General features: G+C 40.8%; 1 protein-coding gene across 3 annotated transcripts in view; it reads left to right on the forward strand.

Annotated features, from left to right (window-relative positions):
* The window catches only part of NEBL (nebulette), a 335,915-nt gene that overhangs the window by 283,158 nt on the left and 33,797 nt on the right, over positions 1-18,960 (forward strand). The window contains exons 15-22 of one of the 3 annotated variants that reach the window (XM_040645355.1): positions 3,718-3,828; positions 4,004-4,114; positions 7,163-7,267; positions 9,418-9,510; positions 12,234-12,326; positions 14,892-14,984; positions 16,299-16,391; positions 17,640-17,732. The exons of the other annotated variants lie outside the window; for them this stretch is intronic. Of the exons in view, the coding sequence (XP_040501289.1) occupies positions 3,718-3,828; positions 4,004-4,114; positions 7,163-7,267; positions 9,418-9,510; positions 12,234-12,326; positions 14,892-14,984; positions 16,299-16,391; positions 17,640-17,732 (792 nt within the window). The remainder of the gene's footprint in view (positions 1-3,717; positions 3,829-4,003; positions 4,115-7,162; positions 7,268-9,417; positions 9,511-12,233; positions 12,327-14,891; positions 14,985-16,298; positions 16,392-17,639; positions 17,733-18,960) is intronic. 3 annotated transcript variants of the gene reach the window in all.

The following is an 18,960-nucleotide window of genomic DNA, read 5'->3' on the forward strand; positions in this document are numbered from 1 at the left end:
GAGTTGCTGCTGTGTTGGGATCTGCTTACATTCCAGCATACTTTTTTTTTTTTTTTTAAAGATTTTATTTATTTATTTGACTGAGATAGAGACAGCCAGCGAGACAGGGAACACAAGCAGGGGGAGTGGGAGAGGAAGAAGCAGACTCATAGCGGAAGAGCCTGATATGGGGCTCGATCCCACAACGCTGGGATCACGCCCTGAGCCGAAGGCAGGCGCTTAACCGCTGTGCCACCCAGGCGCCCCGGGGATCTGCTTACATTCCTAGGGTTAGGGACTGGCCAGCGGAATGCAATGGTCATAATTGGTTTGGACAAAGAATCTGGGGATGGCATAGGAGTCTTGGCCAAGAGGGATTTTGGTTAGAAATGGCAGAGCTGGGGGGTTGGGGAATGCGTGCTGAACAGGCACTTGAAAACCTCCTTTCGCTTGACCCCTCCTTCCATTCTCCTCTGGAAATATAGCCATTGTTGCAAATTTGTTGTAGAGCCTTCTGGGTCTATTTTTATGTGTATGTAGATAAACATAACACTTATGTACACATGGACTTAAAAAGCCTTACAAACCATGTATCTTCTTCTGTGCTTGGTTTTTTCACTTAATATGACGGACCCTTTTCCATGTTCTTTCATAAAGTTCTATCTCATTCTTATAGAAAAATTAAGTATTTCATAACATGGATGTGAATACGCAGCCATTTACCTTTTGATGTCTCATAGGCACTACCACATGTAAATGACAATAAAATGTAATAACAGGATCTCGGTATTACCCACCCAAACCAGAATGCTTCATTTTTCCCCAGATCTACTTTTCTTTTCCACTCCCTTCTCAGCAAATGGCATCAGTGAAGTGGCTCAGAAGTCACTTGGATTCCTCTTGTCGGCAACTTTTGTTGACTCTGCCCCCCAAATTTTTTCTAAATCCATCTACTTCTCTCCACCCCAGTCCAAGCTACTGTGTCTGTCACCTGGATCCCTGCAATGGCTTCTAACCAGAATTCTGCTTCCATTATTGTCCTCTTCATATCCGTCCTCTACCCAACAGCCAGAGCCATCCTTGAAGAATTAAATTAAATTATGTTACTCTCACTATCAGAACTCTCCAGTGGTTTCCAGTCATGTCCAGTATAAATGCCCCACTCCTTGCTCCTGCATTCAGAGCCCCCCTCGTGCCATTCTCATCTTCTTCCCCTCTTCCCTCGTTCATTATGATTATGCTCCAGCTGCACAGACTTGAGGCTCTGCACAGCTGTATTGTCTTCTGGAAAGTCCTTCCCCTGGTCTTTGCAGTTTGTTCTTTCTGGTTATTCATTTCTTAGATTTAATGGTACTTTTTAATGGTGGCCTCCTTGGGCTTCCAAGTAACTATCCACAAACTATTAAATCACTACTTACAATTTTCTGAAATGTTTCTCATTATTAGGAGGGGGCAACACCCGTGTTATTCAAGGTACTGGGTTGGAGTAAGGTGGTTGGGAGTGATGGATTCGAGGCTGGAGAAATAAAAAAAAATCAAAATCATCCTCATGGGCCTGAGAGTTGAAGCCAAAAGAAGGCACCCTTTCCCTGGAGAAAACAATGTGGAAATAATATAAATTTTGTTTTTCATACTTTTACCTAAGAGCAGGCTTCTAAGACATATTCCTTTCATGAAATATTGGAATGTCATGTCTTTCCTTAGAATGGTATAGATTTGTTTTATTCAACGATATGCTGCTTTCGATTTCTGTGTGTACCTTAGGACTGTATACCAGTTCTTGAGAATCTAGGAGAAAGAAAGGCCTAGGGGAGTCAGCTGTCCTATGGTTATATGTACATCATGATTACAGCCATGCTATTATCTTTGCAATCCAAAGATATCATTGGCATGTCATCCTAGCCATGTCCCATTTTGCCCAGTTGATAGGCTCTCCTATCCATTTCAATCAAACTTTGGGACTTTGCTATAGTTCAAGGCTTAACTTTTCAAGAAATTAATGTGGTATATATTGTTATGTGACTCACTCCCAATAGTTAAACCCTCCAGAAACTATGGAATTGACCATGTGACTTTTTTTAGCCAATAGGACATTAGCCAACCTGACTTAGGCAGAGCCTCTAAAACTCTTGTCATTGGGGCTTGCCTTCTTGGAATATAAGTGCCATCATGTTGTTTTAAGCCTTCAAAGTTTTAGGGTGCTTTGTTATGTATTAGGATGTAAATGATGTAACTAGTGTCCTATGTAGTCTATTTATGTGCTTGAGAGTGCTTTTAGATTTGAACATTCCTATTGCAAAATTAAATGACCTAGTTCTACCCTGGGACCTTGGTGGCTGTCTATGATCAGTGCCTCACTTTCTACATACATTGTCCTTCATATGAAGTGCTTTGTTTGGGGGCTTTCAAGAGGCTTACTAGAATTTTTTTTTTCTGTAGACATAGTAATAATGGTATATTATGATTTTGAAAGTTAAATGCTATTACTTAAACTGTATTCAGAAAAGTGAAACTGATACTCTAAGTAGTGAAAATAAACAGAGTTATGAGTAGAAGATAGGAAAAGATATACTATTTCTCTGAGATTGAGATCTTTGTTTATACCTTTTAAAATTTAGGGTATCACAATTAAGCAAGCCAACATTTATGCCATTGCAGGGAATCTACAAATCTAGGTTATGTCACATCTAGAGTATGTCAACATAATAGGAAATAACTGTTTTAGAAGAAATGAAATTAGATACAGTCAATAGTTTTTTTTTTCTTGTAATAAAATTTTTCATTAAAGAATATATACGCAGTGAAAAGTGTACAATTTAAGTGTAGAGCTCGCTCAATTTTTTATAATCAGTTTTAAAATGTGACAAGTCTCTGAGACATGTTGTGTCTGGGTAATTATGACTATTTTGTAAGTAACACGTAATTCAATTCAGGCTGCTCAAAACAAGCAGATAATTTATTGTTCTTAGAACCAAACAGTAGAGGAAGCCCTAGGCTCGGCTTGCTCTGGGGCTCAGACAATGTGATTGAGTTTCGGTTTCTATCTTCAGTTCTCAGGCAGGCTTTTTTCTGTTTGCAAAGAGGCTCTTAGCAGCTCCTGGGGCTCCTTCCTTCTCCATCCACATCTAGAAGCAGAGGGAAAGCTTCTTGATAGCTTGTGTGGAAAAATAATCACACTCATCCCTGGAGAAATCTTGAAGGGCCAGGGATGGGTATAATGGTTTATGTGAGCCCAGCAGGACCCATGGACTTGGGCCAGTCTCACCCAAGCTGAATGATCTAGCATGGGGGAGCTGTGAGTTGCCCAGTGGCAAATCAGGGAGCAAATAGGGGATGGGGGGAAGAGTGGTTGGATTCCAAGGAAGAAACCAGCAATAATTATTCACTACAGAGCAAAACGTGACAGTTTTACAATTACATCTTACTGATATTCATCAAATGAATTATACATTAACCAATAATTGATCAATTTTATTGTATTGAAATAGAAAAACTTCCTCCTTGGTTAGCTGTGCTTTCTTTCTTAATTCAGGTTAGTAGACAGAAGCCTTCTGATTACTTGTGAATAAGTCACTCCAAGCCATGTTCCTCCCACGAGTTTTAAAACTCTTCCTAGTTTTATAGAAATAAGAGAAATAAGAGTCCAAAGCCATGATCCTGCTGTGAAAATGACATCACAGTTGTCCACAGTTTTTTACATTCTTGTGGAGCCCTCATTGCATGTTTTGTTTTCTCCAGAAAGACTATAAGAGAGATCTGGAGACTGAAATAAAAGGGAAGGGCATGCAAGTGGGCCCAGACACTCCTGATATCCAGAGAGCCAAGAAAGCATCGGAAATGGCCAGCCAGGTGAGAAACCCGCGGGACACAAAATTTACAACAGACATGATGAATTGTGTATGGAAAAAGTATAAATGACATTTTTGCACGTGTGGGCTTGAGATTCAAACACATATGTATCTGCATTGCTGTGGAAGGCAGGGCAAAGCTCTGAAGATTATTTTCTGGTTTTTTTTTTTTTCAGAAAGAATATAAGAAAGACTTGGAAAATGAAATTAAGGGGAAAGGAATGCACGTGAGCGTGGACATCCCAGACATACTGCGAGCCAAGAGGGCATCTGAGATCTATAGCCAGGTTGGTAGGGGGTGAAGACGCTCAGAATACTGTTTTCTGATCTCCAGTCACCATGTGCTTCGTGTGTCTCTAAGACGTATTTTTTGGAGGGCACTGGATTCAAAGTCAGTACACTCTATTCTAGGAGCTATTGGTCAAACTTGATTGATCTCACTCATGAAAGGGACAGCTGCTGTAAATTCAATTCAATGGATGTTATTGAGTGTCTGAGCTCCCCTGTTTGAGTCCAATGACACCATGATCTTTTTAATTTTTAGTTTTTGACTAGTGCACGCTTGAATCCAGTGCTCACACTACATAAAAAAGATTACAAATGAGTTTGTCTTTTAACCATTTCAAAATGAATATTATCCTTGAAATAATCAGCTCCAACAAAGAATGAATAAAACTGTGCAAGGTGGAAGGTGAAATTGAATATTAACTAAAAATTAAGAGAAGAACTGTCTTCTTGTAAAATTTAATTTACCGAGTGGACCTGTCACACATCCTCTAGAAAAAAAGCTCTAGAAAAGCTGGATATGGATATAACCACAAAAGACTATAGTTAATGGAAGAAGTTATTGATAATATCTGATCTGGGCAAAAAATTCTCTAGTGAATATTGTCTTTGTTATAAAATTTACAAGGAAAAGAATGAATCCTAATGGAAAAAAATAGTAAAGGGGGATGAAAAAATTAAAATGGTTATAGAAAATTGACCAAGAATTGTATTTGATTAATGGGATTTATGATGAAAATAGTTTTCAAGAAAATCTGACCACATTTGTTAAAATTCCGATTAAAACATAAGCAGAACCCAAACACCTGCTGATTCAAAAGGGCATATGCAGATGACAGAGTCAAATGTCAAAGGAGTTAGTTGTCTGCTTCTCAGCCTCCTCAGATGACACAGCTGTTGGGATGGTCCCGAAGTGCACATTCATCTGTCCTCTGTGTGTCCTGGTACCCCCTGAACTTGGAGAAGTTGACTCTAACTATATCAACTGACTAAAATTATAGATAAATACATGAAACAGGGGGCGCCTGGGTGGCACAGCAGTTAAGCGTCTGCCTTCGGCTCAGGGCGTGATCCCAGCGTTATGGGATCGAGCCCCACATCAGGCTCCTCCGCTATGAGCCTGCTTCTTCCTCTCCCACTCCCCCTGCTTGTGTTCCCTCTCTCGCTGGCTGTCTCTATCTCTGTTGAATAAATAAATTAAAAAAAAAAAAAGATAAATACATAAAACAGGTCATATGAGTCAGTGGAGAAAAGTTACCCTCTCAAAAATGCCAATCTCATTCATTCGTTCAGTAAATACATTCTGAGCACCCAACCACTTACATGCAAAATTAGACATGGTTTTGCCCTTGGGAACGAATAATTTAATGATCAAATAATCACACGAATATAGTATTACAAACCGTGATGCCTGAGTTGTCAGNATTCCTGCCTTAGCTTAACAGCGTTGCCTTGTCTGTGTGCGACAGAAGGATACAACTAACTTCAAGGAATTTTCATTACTTAGGATACAGTGGAATACCTATGAGATTGTAATGATGCTGTGTTGAGTCTCAACACGAACAATAGCTACCTTTCCTAACAAGCATCAGTATGCCGTCATGGTCAACTTCACTGCCTTTGGACCCAGAATACCAGGGTTAAATCCTAGCTCTGACACTTCTTGGCTAGTGTCTCAGCTTCCCCATCTGTAAGAGGGGATAGTAACACTCTCTGTTTTTGGGGTTGATTCAATGAGTTAATGTGTATTTCAAACCATACCTATGACTATTTAAATGTGGGTACTCGTCTAAGGTATTGCCTACATTGTATTGGAGCTTATAGTAATACATTTAGTAGACAGAAAATTGAGATTTTAATCTCAACTACAGAAATACTAGTATCTTTCCATTTTACAAATGTGTCTTTTTCTAAAGTAGGAAACAAAGCACAAATCCAGAAGTGAAAAATAGTGCTTATACAGAGCCAGGTTACTTGCAGGAGCGATAGGGCTACTCTGAACAGGGACTGGGGCTGCTCATGAAAGAGTAGGTTTCTTCTGGGTTCTCGTCACCAATTCCAACACATGTATGTGAAGGCTTCCCCACACCAACAAGCAATTCTCGGACATCAGCAAGGGATTGGAGAATTTGACTCGATCTGGCACTGTCTACTGGAAGCCAGCACCAAGTTCTACAGGTTAAGGACTCAGTCCTACTGGATGGTCCCCCTCCCCTCTTCAGATGCCAGTTGCAAACTCAGTTTGCCACCTGTGCTTTTGGCCAACAGGCTACAGATCAGAGGTTCCCAGGACTCCCTCTGTGGGTCTGATTCATTTGCGAGGGCAGTTCACAGAACTTACTAGATTGGCAGTTTATTATAAAAGGATATAACACAGGAACAGCCAGATGGAAGAGATGCACAGGGCCAGGTGTGAGGAGAAGGCACGGAGCTAACAAGCCCTCTCCAGGATTATTCACCATTTCCCCCAAATCTCCCTACATTCACCAACCCGGAAGCTCTCTGAACGCTCTCCTTTTGGGTTTTTATGGAGGCTTCATTACATAGGCATGATTGATCAACTCATTGGCTGTTGATGACTGATTCAGCCTCCAGCTCCTCTCCCCTCCCCAGAGGTTGGGGATTGGGACTGAAAGTTCCAATCCTCTAATCACTTGTTGGGTTCCCCTGGCAACCAGTCCCATCCTTAAGTGTGGTCCAAAAATCGCTTCATTAACATCACAAAAGATATTTTAACCACTCTCAGCACAGGGAATTCTGAGGGTTTTAGGAGCTCTGTGTCAGATATAGGGACAAAGACCTAATATATATTGAATAGACTAGGGTGGGAACCATTGCCTAAGAAGAGGTGAGCCTGCTTCCCTGGACTGTTCGCTTACTCCTTTTATTTTTGCTGTCACATCAACAACTGTTTTGAATCATAAGATATCATTTATGATGATATGAGCCATGTGGAATGGTAGAGTTAGAAGAAGCATCATTTTCTGTCTGTCTCTCATACGTGTACACACACACACACCGTTTCAGATTCATATTGTTTATATTTTTAGAAAAAGTATAAAGACGAAGCAGAGAAGATGCTTTCTAACTATAGCTCTGTGCCAGATACTCCTGAAATTCAGAGAATCAAGACAACTCAACAAAACATCAGTGCAGTGAGTAGCAATTACTGCTTTTCAGTGGCTACCTTGAAATTTTGTTTCTGGAAGGAGGGCCTTTTCCCTCATTGTCTGGTTGTGTCATTGCTTGGCTTTTCTGCCAAACATATTATCTTTTCTCCTATAAAATAATAAGAGTACTGTTAAAGAACCAAAATTTGCAATCAAGTCAATGTAAAGATCTAATTGGCCTGATTCAATTATTCATGAATCAAGCAGTATCCTGTCTAACAAATAGAGGACGATCAGTAGAGATGTACAGAATGTAAGGCTTTGATAGGTAGAAACAGGCAAGACAAGGAAGTTATTAGCAAGAGAAAAGACAGGATTGCTTCAGACAAGGTCACCTTCCCCTAGGGAGAAAGGTTGGGGGTCTCTCATGCAGATTACGTCTTTAGTGCAGATCAGGAAATTCCAGACTGATTGGTTTAAAATTCCACTCTTGGGAGAGGCTGAAACTGCAATTAGGTTAGGTATTAAGTCTTGATGGGGCTTAATATAAGTGACTCCATTTTGGGCCTGTTGTTTCTCTTTAGTAGTACCGAATGTTCTTACAATGTATAATTTATCATGATTGTTTTAGAATTACAAATTCAAATTTTCTTCTGTGGTACAAGCAAGAGTTGTTTTTAACTGAAATTTAAAATTTTACTTAGGAAAGAAGTCTTAATCTTCCATACAGATTTTACTTTGGAGATGAGAATAATCCTATAAAATGATTTCTTTCCTGGTCACTGATTTGCAATAGATAATGTATTTGGGGATTTACTAGTTTGTAACCGATTCCTAAACTTTTATATTTTTATTTTGAGGAATAGGAATTGTATCTGCAACCATTATTTAAAGGACTGAGTCTATGTTTAATGGATATACAAATTTGAATTCTAAAATTCTAAAAATTGACCATGCAGCCAATATTTTTATGTAGAACTGGCTCATTAGTCACTTGGTAGTTAAGTAAATGTCTCATCAAAATATAAATTCTACTAAGTCTGAGGATCTTTGGAATATTTTCTACTTTGTAATAAACTGGCAAACTCTGAACTCCAAGGTGTGCTAGTCAGGTGCCTTTAGGGCCTTCAGAACAGGTGTGCTAAGAAATGGAAAAGTCTGGCTGGCAGGAAAGATCAGGGGAAAAAAGCTGTTTCCATCCTTATCTCCTGTGTTTCCAGGGTGCTCTAGATTTTTATCTTGTGGAGGAAAACATCTCTGAGGCCGTACTCTCCCAACCCCCATTAGGGTCCAGTGAATTACCAAATCTTCACAGAGGGAGTAGTTCTGTCCTCATATGCCTTTCTTATAATTATTCTACTATTCCGGAGAACATTTTGTTTCTTTGTTTTGCTTTGTCTTTGAAAGGGGTGGAATCCTGGTAGGAGTGGAGAGACATGTGGGAAGGTTAAGAAATAAGTAGAAGCGATGGGAAATAGACTGAATAAACTTTTGATTCTGATGATAGAGCCAGTATTTTCTTTGAAGAGAATGAGGACATCTTTGTGTTTGGAGACTAGCACTTGCTTTAAATTCCATGCCTTTTTTTTTTTTTTTTTTAAAGATTTTATTTATTTATTCGACAGAGATAGAGACAGCCAGTGAAAGAGGGAACACAAGCAGGGGGAGTGGGAGAGGAAGAAGCAGGCTCATAGCGGAAGAGCCTGATGTGGGGCTCGATCCCACAACGCCGGGATCACGCCCTGAGCCGAAGGCAGACGCCCAACCACTGTGCCACCCAGGCGCCCCTCCATGCCGTTTTTGAATTAAGTGATACCGCTTAGTAAGCTTTTATAATATGTGCTTTGATTTTTCTCAAACACACACACGATGTGTTTATATTTGAAGAAGGAAACTCTAGTTTGCCAGCTTACATTCTTAGACCAAATAATCTGTGGCCACGTCGGGTACCACACATGCCCTAGAAGAGGTAGCGGGGGGCTACCTGTGGGATGCTATGGAATGTGAGACCCAAATTGGACATTTATTCTCATAATGGGTTATTGAATTGATTGATAGAACCTTGTTACTCATAAATAGAAGCTGTATTCACATTACTTGAGAACCCGAGAAATGGTCTTTGTTTTGTAAGATTCTGACCGAGGATCTGAATTCTAATAAGCTTATAGTTATTCTTTCCTTCTCTTATAATAAAGGTATTTTATAAGAAAGAAGTAGGAGCTGGCACAGCAGTAAAAGATACTCCGGAGACTGAACGAGTGAAGAAAAATCAGCAGAATATTAGTTCAGTAAGTGCTCTACAGCATTAATTATCCTTTCCAAACGCAAACATGAGCTAGATAAATGTTTTTAGTTCTGTGCTAAACTGGCTGCTTTTTCTTTTAGTCTTCACTTTGTTAAAATGCTATTTCATCAAATATCAAAGGTCTCACTTTCAGAAGGAAAACTGTAGCCTTATTCCCCTTGAACCTAAAGCAGCATTTCATCTTGATATATCATAGTGCACGAGAGATAGATCACTTTAATAGTCCAGTAATGAAATCCAGGATTAGATTTCAACTTTTGAACAGGATTTTAACTGTATTAAATTTTTCAGAGAAAAGATAAATTTCAGTACCTCTCCACAACTCGGAGGAAAGAAATTTTACCCTGCAGAATGATTAAAGGCCCTTAGTACATTTATTTGGTGACTTAAGAGAAGCTTTCAAAGGCCCCGTTTGCCTTCTACTTCTTCCAGCTTCCAGCAAAGCAAAAACATGCACCTTCACTATAATTTGTAAAATAACTTACCCTCTAACTCCCTTTGAGCTTAGGGGGGAAGGATAGAGGAGGTGCTTACTGTTATGGGTAAAAACTTTTCCATTTGGTGTTTGACATTTACAACAGAGACTTGCTATCCTTACCAACAGGAATTCTTCCATGGATATGTAGTATATTTAGTTTCTTGTTGAGGAAGTCATAAAGGTTCTTTCCTGCAATCCCCTTCTTGACCTTTCTCTTTGCCTTCACTCTTGGAGGCAAAGCCTTTAAGTAATTCAAGTAGAACAGCTCCAGTTAGACGAATCTGCCACATAACTCTCCTGAGTTATGTGGCATTCTAGAATATGAGAGTGCATGGGCTTTTGTGGAGAAAGAGTAAGAAAGGAAAGGTAATGCTGTCGTAAAACATACGTCAGAAAATCTGCAGAATACCAGTGCGATAAAATTTCTGTAGCATGAATGAAGCTGTCTCCTGAAGAAAGCACGAGGAGAAAGAGCTTACGGTGAGGTACAAATGTGTTCTGATCCACTATGGCGAGAGCCTGTGTCAGGCAACGTGGGGATCTGGTGGGGAAGTTAGTTTGGCAGAGAAGGATAAACTGTTTGTTTCCTTCACTTTCAAATGATAATATTTGAAATGTACCCATCAGTGTACTGAAATACAATGTTATAAATGTTCTGTAGTATGCAGTTCCATTGCCTACAGTAAAATGACTGTTTCATTTTGATTAGTTTAGAGTCATATGAAAAACACAAATGTTCATCTTTAATCACGTTTAGCTTCTCACCCGAGGAAAATCACGCAAAGTAGTACGGTATATCATTTCTTTTTCCAGCGTTCCGCTGCCTCTTCTAGCAAACAATAAACGCATAGTTCTGTATCTCTATAAGGTTGGGCCATAAACTCCTGCTTAGTATTCAAATGGAAAGTTGCCCTTTCAAGATTAGCCAGATCTGTCAAGCCAAGATATGATTCTCTAACATTTAAAGATCTCGACATTTTCCACCTCCACTGTACAAGCCTTTTAGCTATTAGCTTTCCCCGTTAAGAACTATTTTTGAATCTTATTTAGAGGTGGTCTTTCTCACTGTATTCCCAATTTAACTGTTTCGAATCTGGACTCATATTGCCATTGTTACTCATATTAAATCTACGGCTACCATGACTTAGATGGTATCTAAGATACGTAGGTACCATTTCTTTGTGACTGTCACCGTGGATTTCAGCCTTAATCATTTTAACATTACCAAGTGATTTCTAAAACCTGGTTTGTGTAGATTTCAGTCTTTGCTAAATTTCAACGTGTGCCTCTTAAGTCTTGCCCGCATTTGCTCCATATAAATATTTATGTGTGTCCTTTTTCTTGAATCTAATCTTCCATGAATTTTAGACATATTAAAATACCACCTGATACGATGGCATTACTAATCATTTCATAAGTTTAAAGAGCTGTTTCTTGTCTCATGCATAACCGTGTGTTGGCATTACCATTTTTGTCTGGTTGATCTTCCTCTAAATAGGTTTGAAGGAAGAACTTTTGAATAAAGTGGGTGCCAGGATGTAGGCTGGATTTGTATAACGTGATTCTGTGGGTAGAAGACACATCCTGACTTCCTGCCACTGACCCTCCGATAGTGATCATGGCCTCTGCTTTTTTGTACATTTCCCTCCATCTTCCTCTTTCTCTTCTTTAATTGTGGCCACTATTTTTTTCCTTATTCTGTATATTTGTATGCTCTCACCCAGATAAGCAGTCTTCCCAAGACTCTGTAGCTAGCACGGTTTGGCTTTTGCCTTTAAATCCATGATACATTTAAATTCACACATTAATAAGTAGAAACTGCTTTTTGGCTAGAAACTTACAAGTTACTATATTACTTACGATGACTTCCAAGGTTTTTTGTGTATCTGCCTAATGATAAAATTTATTTTCATAAGCAACATTTGCTTATTTTAATTAAATAACTCCTATGGTGATGACTAGGTGATTAGATATGAGTTTATTTGCACTTTAGGATAAACGAATCCTGAAAGCGTCATCCCATAAAATAAAAATTTGTGTTCCCACTGAAGGAAAATTACTGTTGAAGTAAAAAAAATTCAACTGTGTAATAGTTATTAATGCAGATTTCTTACCTATCTTTTAAGCCTTGCATTGCTTTTAAGCCACATTGTTTTTGTCTGTTTGATTTGTTTGTTTTGTTTTGTTTTTAATAATTTACCATCTTATTTTTTAAATACATAATGCAGGTAAAATACAAAGAAGAGATGAATCAGGCAACGGCCATTTCCGATCCTCCAGAGCTAAAGAGAGCTAAAGAAAACCAGAAGAACGTCAGCAATGTGTGATCATAGTTCTTTGAGTACCGTTTTCTATTTTATTGAATCATAGTAGACAATGAGGGTGTGTCACGTATAAGGTGAAGTCCCAGGACATGCGGACTGTTGCAGGAGGCCAGGTCTTGAAAGGTGGGGCTAAGATTCCCCCCATCTTTAGGCTGGGCTAGCATGACACCTCCTGTGTGCCTTTATGCATCAAAGGACGTGTTACTGAATGCCTGCCTAATTCTTGTTCGGGGAAATTCAAAGCCGAGTGAGACTTCCCCAGGTCTCTAGGAGAAACAGACAGGGGAATAAATACCCATAATGCATGAAAGGCTATCACGATAATTAATATTTACTACTTACTATGCTCGTGGAGTATGTTACATGCAGTGTCTCATTTAATGATAAATAATGATTCCTTTTGCAAAGTGCTATGGAAATGCAGAGAAGGAAGGCAATGAGAGAGAGAGGAAGACACTTGGAGGAAGAGTAACATTTGAGTTAGATCTTGAAGGATTAATAAAAATTGGGGTGGATTTCGTGAGGAGGCGCCTTCCTGGCAGAGCAAACCGAATCTATTCCGGGTCCACGTCTGGGTCAAGGAGGGGAAGGTTTAGTGTGATGAGTGTGTGGGGTAAGAGGTGGCAAGGACCTGATGGTGCAGAAACAAGTTGTAATTCGGGCCCTAAGGAGGCAAGTCGGGAGTCCCAGTGTTTCCCAAAGTGCGGTTCACATATAAGTGACAGGTGCTCTGCCCATGAGCAGGCCTTGGCTTACGGGTTAAATTGTTTAAATTTCTTCCTTTTTCTAAAAGAAATGTTGGTAGTTTTCAATGCGTCAGAGAAACATAACACTCCTTAAAATAACTTTATTTGCAAATAATAGTGAGTTAATTTAATGAAAGACTAATATTGGCCATCATAGCACGCTTGATAGCCAGCCTGGCATATGGTGAGGGGTGCACACATGGTAGAAATTGGGACCATACTGGAGTCTCGGGAAGAATGTGGACCCTGGTCTGCTGGCTGGATCCCAGCTCCAGCCCTTACTTGCTGTATCACCTTTATAAACCACCCACCTCTCCCAGTCTCAACTTCCTTATCTATGAAATAGGGGCTAGAGTATTAAGTGAGATCTTGCCTGGAGAGCACTTAGCATATTTCTTTTTTTTTAAAATATTTTATTTATTTATTTGACAGAGAGACAGCCAGTGAGAGAGGGAACACAAGCAGGGGAGTGGGAGAGGAAGAAGCAGGCTCCCAGTGGAGAAGCCTGATGTGGGGCTCGATCCCAGAACTCCGGGATCACACCCTGAGCAGAAGGCAGACGCTTAACGACTGAGCCACCCAGGGGCCCCACAGTTAGCATGTTTCTGAATGGATGAAAACAAGACAGGAAGAGTCACCAGTATCAGCTTGACGTCCCCAAACTCACTTCCACTGCCAAGTGGCTACCGTAGTTTCTCCACATCCGTCAGGCCGGTCAGCAGACATTTTCCCCCTCCGAGCTCCACCCGGAGGAATCTGTCCTTGTATCCCGTCATCGGTAGAGATTACACTGGGCCTTTTCTCACTTTTACTGAGACAATTCATTACCCCAGACACAGAGTCTGCCTAAACTCGCAACTACATGGCACGGCACAAAGAAAGGCGCCCCATGAGGAAAGCAGTCCCCTGGAAGGGGCCTGACCCTTCGTCGTTTATTTCCCGCCCAATCAAGCTTCTCTTCACGGTCACATTCGCGGCTGAGGCTGCGCAGCTCAAATCCATTTTATCTGCAGGCCCCGCAGGTCTTGTGATGTGTTGCAAGAAAAAAAATTCCCTTCCACTAAATTTAAATTCCAGAAAATCATTAAGACTGTCCCTGTGGAGTTCCTCATAATAGGATTTTAACCTGCAGTTTTACTGTTTGCCTGTCAAAAATTCATTTGACAGACATGCCGTTCTGTTTCTTTGTGCTGGGTGCTCATTTATTTCCTGGGGTGTTTTGGAATTAGCTGGAAAGCTGACCACAAAAGTTGGGGTCTGATCCTCCCAGCCAAGAAAGAGCACCTCTTATGCAGTAGGTCAGGCAGATTTCCAGAATGCTAGTCAGAGCGCAGGCCTGCCAGTGTGGGAACTTTGTGGAGAAGGGAAACTTTGAGGTTCGGGGTGTGTTTCCTTAGCAACAGTCTGTCACGAAGGTGCAAACATGGGGCGGGGGCAGCCCTCCTTGCTAATGATGAGAATGGACAATTTTTACTGTTAATATAACATGGTAATTTGATAGTGTTGCTTTAGTGTTATGAAGAAATGAATTCACAGAAGGGGTGAATTCTTATTCCTGATAACCACCAAACTCAGGCCACTGATCCATCATACAATTCGAAGAAGCACTGCCAAAAGGTGGACTTCAAAACATGAGGACAAGAAGGGGCTTGGAGTCTGGGATGAGCGTGATGGAGATGTCTGTTAGTGACACACATTTCACTTTGCGATGCTCATGAATGCTCTGTAGCCACGTGGCATTCCTTCTAGTCTGTTCCGGGTGATGGGTGCGCACCTCTTTGCGTAACTCCACACCGTCTTGCACCCTGCCTCGCAGCTCCAGTACAAAGAGCAGTGCCACAGAGCCACGCCCGTGAGTGTCACGCCAGAGATGGAGAGGGTGAAGAGAAACCAGGAACAACTGAGTACGGCAAGTGGCTCTGTGTTCTCCTCTATTGTCCAGCATTGTGCGTTTATATTCTTCACGGTGTTCTCTGAAAAGCTTAAGACCTCCACGGACTCGATGCTCCCTTTCACAGTCACGTGCTCAAGGGCATGAACTTTGGTTCTCTCCTGTGACCCAGGAAATGTGGGACTGTCTTGCTGTAATTTAGCCATGGTTGTTTATTCAAGAAATCTTCAGGTAGCACCCCAATCTGCCAGGCATTCTATTGGTACACAAAGAGGGGTGAGAGCTAGTTCCTATCCTCATGTACCTCCTAGTTGAGTCGGTAAATCTCTACAGTCAGGGAAGGACCTGGAGAGAAGTGGGTCTATTGTCAATCTGAGGGGGAAAAAAAGTTATCTGTTAGAATAGAGCAAAAGAAGACCTGGCTTCGCTGGGGTTCAAAGACATAGTGTCGGGGCACGGAACCTATAAATAAAATGGAACACATTAGTCGATCACCAGTAATTTATTGCTAATAAAACAGTGAGAGTTAACAACCAGGAGGTACCCCTACATATGGCTCATGTGCTTACTGCTTTATGTGAACCCATGAGGTTGGCACGATTTGTCTCTGGTTTGTAAGTGCAGGAAACTGAGTCTTGGGGAGGTCAGAGGACATGCCAGGGACCCACAGTTTGAAGGGCAGAGCTGGGATTTGAACCCAGGCCTCCCTCAATTCAGAAATCCCTTTCAAAGGTGCCCCATACTAGTTATTTTTCCCATTTTTTGGGACACGTTTGTGGAACTTGTACCAAAATAAACAATAACCTTCTCCCCCAACAAAGAATTGTGAAAGGCTTTAAAATCTGAGTGTGAGTTCTTCTAGGTGGAGGAAGAAATCAGGCCGAACACTGCTTTATTCTTAAAATACCCCTGGAGTGTGGTAGGAGCGAGGGGTCTTTCGCTTCGTTTGAAAGCCTCGGGTCAGAAGGAGAGTAAATGGCCTTCACCAGGCTGCTGGGCAACCTCACTATGGTTCTCTTGCCGTGACTTCATTCTGTTGTTTCTCCTTTACCCTTATATTTCCACAGCTTTTAGTTATGGAATTTGCAGTTAGCTTCAGTATTGAAGAGCAAAGTATTTATTGAAAGACCCTTGTAAAGAAGCAGGGCTGACATTTTGTGCTGGCCACATCAGAAGACTCAGGAGCCAGGTGTAGGGATGAGCTGAAAGGTGGAAGTCTAGCTACAGGGGGGAAACATGTGTAAAGATAGGGTCAACTTTGAGGTCCTCCTCTGCGGTGTGCGGGGGGAGACCATTCTACCATCTATTAAAACTCTTGCTTATCCTCTGCAGGTGAAATACAAAGGAGAAATTAAACAGGCAACTGCGATTTCCGATCCACCAGAGCTGAAGAGAGCTAAAGAAAACCAGAAGAACGTCAGCAATGTGCGACCTTAGTCGCTTTTCTTTCTGATGATAGCGAACGTATTATCAACATGTTGATGAAGGATGGTGTTGATAACATTTCATAACCTTGAGTTGATAATTCTGCTCTCTGTTGACTGCCAGTTTACTTGGAAGGTTGCAGGGTCTGAGGTGTGGGGGGGTACAGCCAAGCATTCCGTGTTCTAGAGTTCCCAGTGACCACCAGTATGATTTTTGTCTATCGATTATTGTGTGTCCCTCTCATTTTGTCTGCATGCTGACAGTTGCTGTGGGTCCCCAAAGGGATGCAGTGGTGGCCACTAGTATCCTGGCCCTTCAGATAAGCTTTCCCACTGCCTTTCCTACTCATATGTGTTCCTGTCCACTCCCATGGCCCACTCCCCGCTAGTGTCGCTTTATTTTTGGGCGATGTCTTGGGGGGAATGATAGAGCGTGCATGTCTGACGAGATCACATGGGATCTGAGTTTTTACTCAGGCACCAACTCCTGGCCTGTTCGTAACCCCCTTCTGTTTATGTAATCCGTGGGTGTGGTTCACTGAGAGAATCCTTCTTTGAAGTCATTAACATATAGATTGGGTTCTCTGGAAGGGGAAATCTGGAAATCTATGAGGTTCAAAGGAATCTTTTCTTCCTCAAACCTTTAAAAGTGTTAGGAGCAGCTTCTAAAACAAAGGCAGGCCATTGTGTGGCACCTTTCCTCACAGCTGTGTTTTGGAGAAGCAGATGCTCATCTTCTCCCGATATATTTAGAATCACGGTTGACACTACTCTGCTAGTCTCAGAAAGGAACGTGGTTCCAAGAAGGAAGAATGGGGTAGTGGGAAGCACGCTGGCCTTTTTGCGGATGACGTCGGTCACCTGTTTAGGCAATCTTTTCAAAGTTCTGCTACAGTTAATTACTGACAAATCGTGACAGTGTATGGGTAGGAGTACCTTTAAGTAATATCCGTGAAGACATTTCTTCTCATATTGCTTTGTGATACGATGCTTCTGACAGCTTTACTGATGGTATGCCCATGTATTTGAATACATTCACAGTGACTTCATTCGCAGGGATTCATGCTACGGGATGAATGAAAATAGATTGATTTTAGATGCAAGCATTTTAAATATGGTGCCCTGTAGATAGCATTCTCTTTTCTCATAGTTCTCTTTCTTGGCTAGCTTTTTAAAATAGCTACCCTGAGACTCTTATTTAGTTGAATTGATTCACAGTACTCCTATTTTTTATTCTCTGAAATGATAGGTTTATTATAAAGGTCAGCTGGGAAGAGCTACATCTTTAAGTGTAACTCCTGAAATGGAAAGAGTGAAGAAGAACCAAGAAAATATTAGTTCGGCAAGTGGTTTTATTCATTTCGGTCTGTTACAAAGGATGCGTCCGTTATTATTTACTTACAGCCCTGTTTTTTTTTTTTTTTTCTTGTGAAAATAAAATGTATATTCAGGCAACATTTGTGATACATGCCGTAAGTACATGTGTGATTTCAGATGACTTCCATTGCAAAAGTTGACGTTATCCTGCAACCCTTCATTGCTATTTCCAGATGTGACCAATGGTTACATTCAAAGCTTAGTTTTAAAGTATATCATGCTCATTTAAACAGTGATTCATGTTATTTTAGCCAGTGTCTTTGAAAGTGGTAAAGTCTTGGATGTGTAAGTTACACAAGTGTCATTTTGCAGATGTATTCCATTGACTTCAGATTGTTAAATGTTCTCAGCAAAACAAAATCAGAAATGACTCATTACTCCAGAGTAAGGATATGGAGGAAAAAGAAAATCTTTCAATGCATTGAATATAGAATTCAGTTACTCATTAAGTCCCATGTGCGCCTCAGTGTCTTATTGGGTAGTATGCTTTCTCTTAGTAAGTATCGGGGCTTCAGTTCCGGATTGCTCAGATGTGCTCAGGTCCTCAGTAATCGCTATCCTAATGTCATGCAGAAGCAGCTTCATAAAGAGCAGTGTCTGCTGGTCAGCCCTCGAGAAGAGCTTTCTTATGCCTGGGAATCAGCATTTAGGTTTTGATACAGTTTACAGCTCTCCAGCGGCATTTCTGCCCAGAGATGCTGACTGTACTTGACATAAATTACCTTTAAGCTGTGGCTGCTTAGAAGGAAATTCAATTTGATACACCTCGTTTCCTATCCTCTACAGTGGGCAAAAAATAAAAGGAAATAGAGGGAGGCTTGGGGTTGGTAGGCATTCTTCAACAGTGTTATGGTGGAAAATGGGGAGATCCTAGAAACAGGAAAATACACTTAGGTTTCATTTGGTTTGGATTTTCCCTGTGTAAGTGTGATAACCACTTTTCCTGACTACATTGTTAGTGGATACTGGTCATTCACACATCTGTTCCGGTTCATAGAGAGAGTTAGGTTGTCTTTGCTTTAGCTTTGCAAGGTGAACTTTGAGAGTAAAATTTTATTTTATTTTATTTTATTTTTTTATTTTTTAATTTTTTATTTTTTTTTAAAATATTTTATTTATTTATTTGACAGACAGCCAGCGAGAGAGGGAACACAGGCAGGGAGAGTGGAAGAGGAAGAAGCAGACTCTCAGCA

The sequence above is a fragment of the Ursus maritimus genome, unplaced genomic scaffold, assembly GCF_017311325.1.
Source record: "Ursus maritimus isolate PB19 unplaced genomic scaffold, ASM1731132v1 scaffold_31, whole genome shotgun sequence".
Taxonomy (NCBI): domain Eukaryota; kingdom Metazoa; phylum Chordata; class Mammalia; order Carnivora; family Ursidae; genus Ursus; species Ursus maritimus.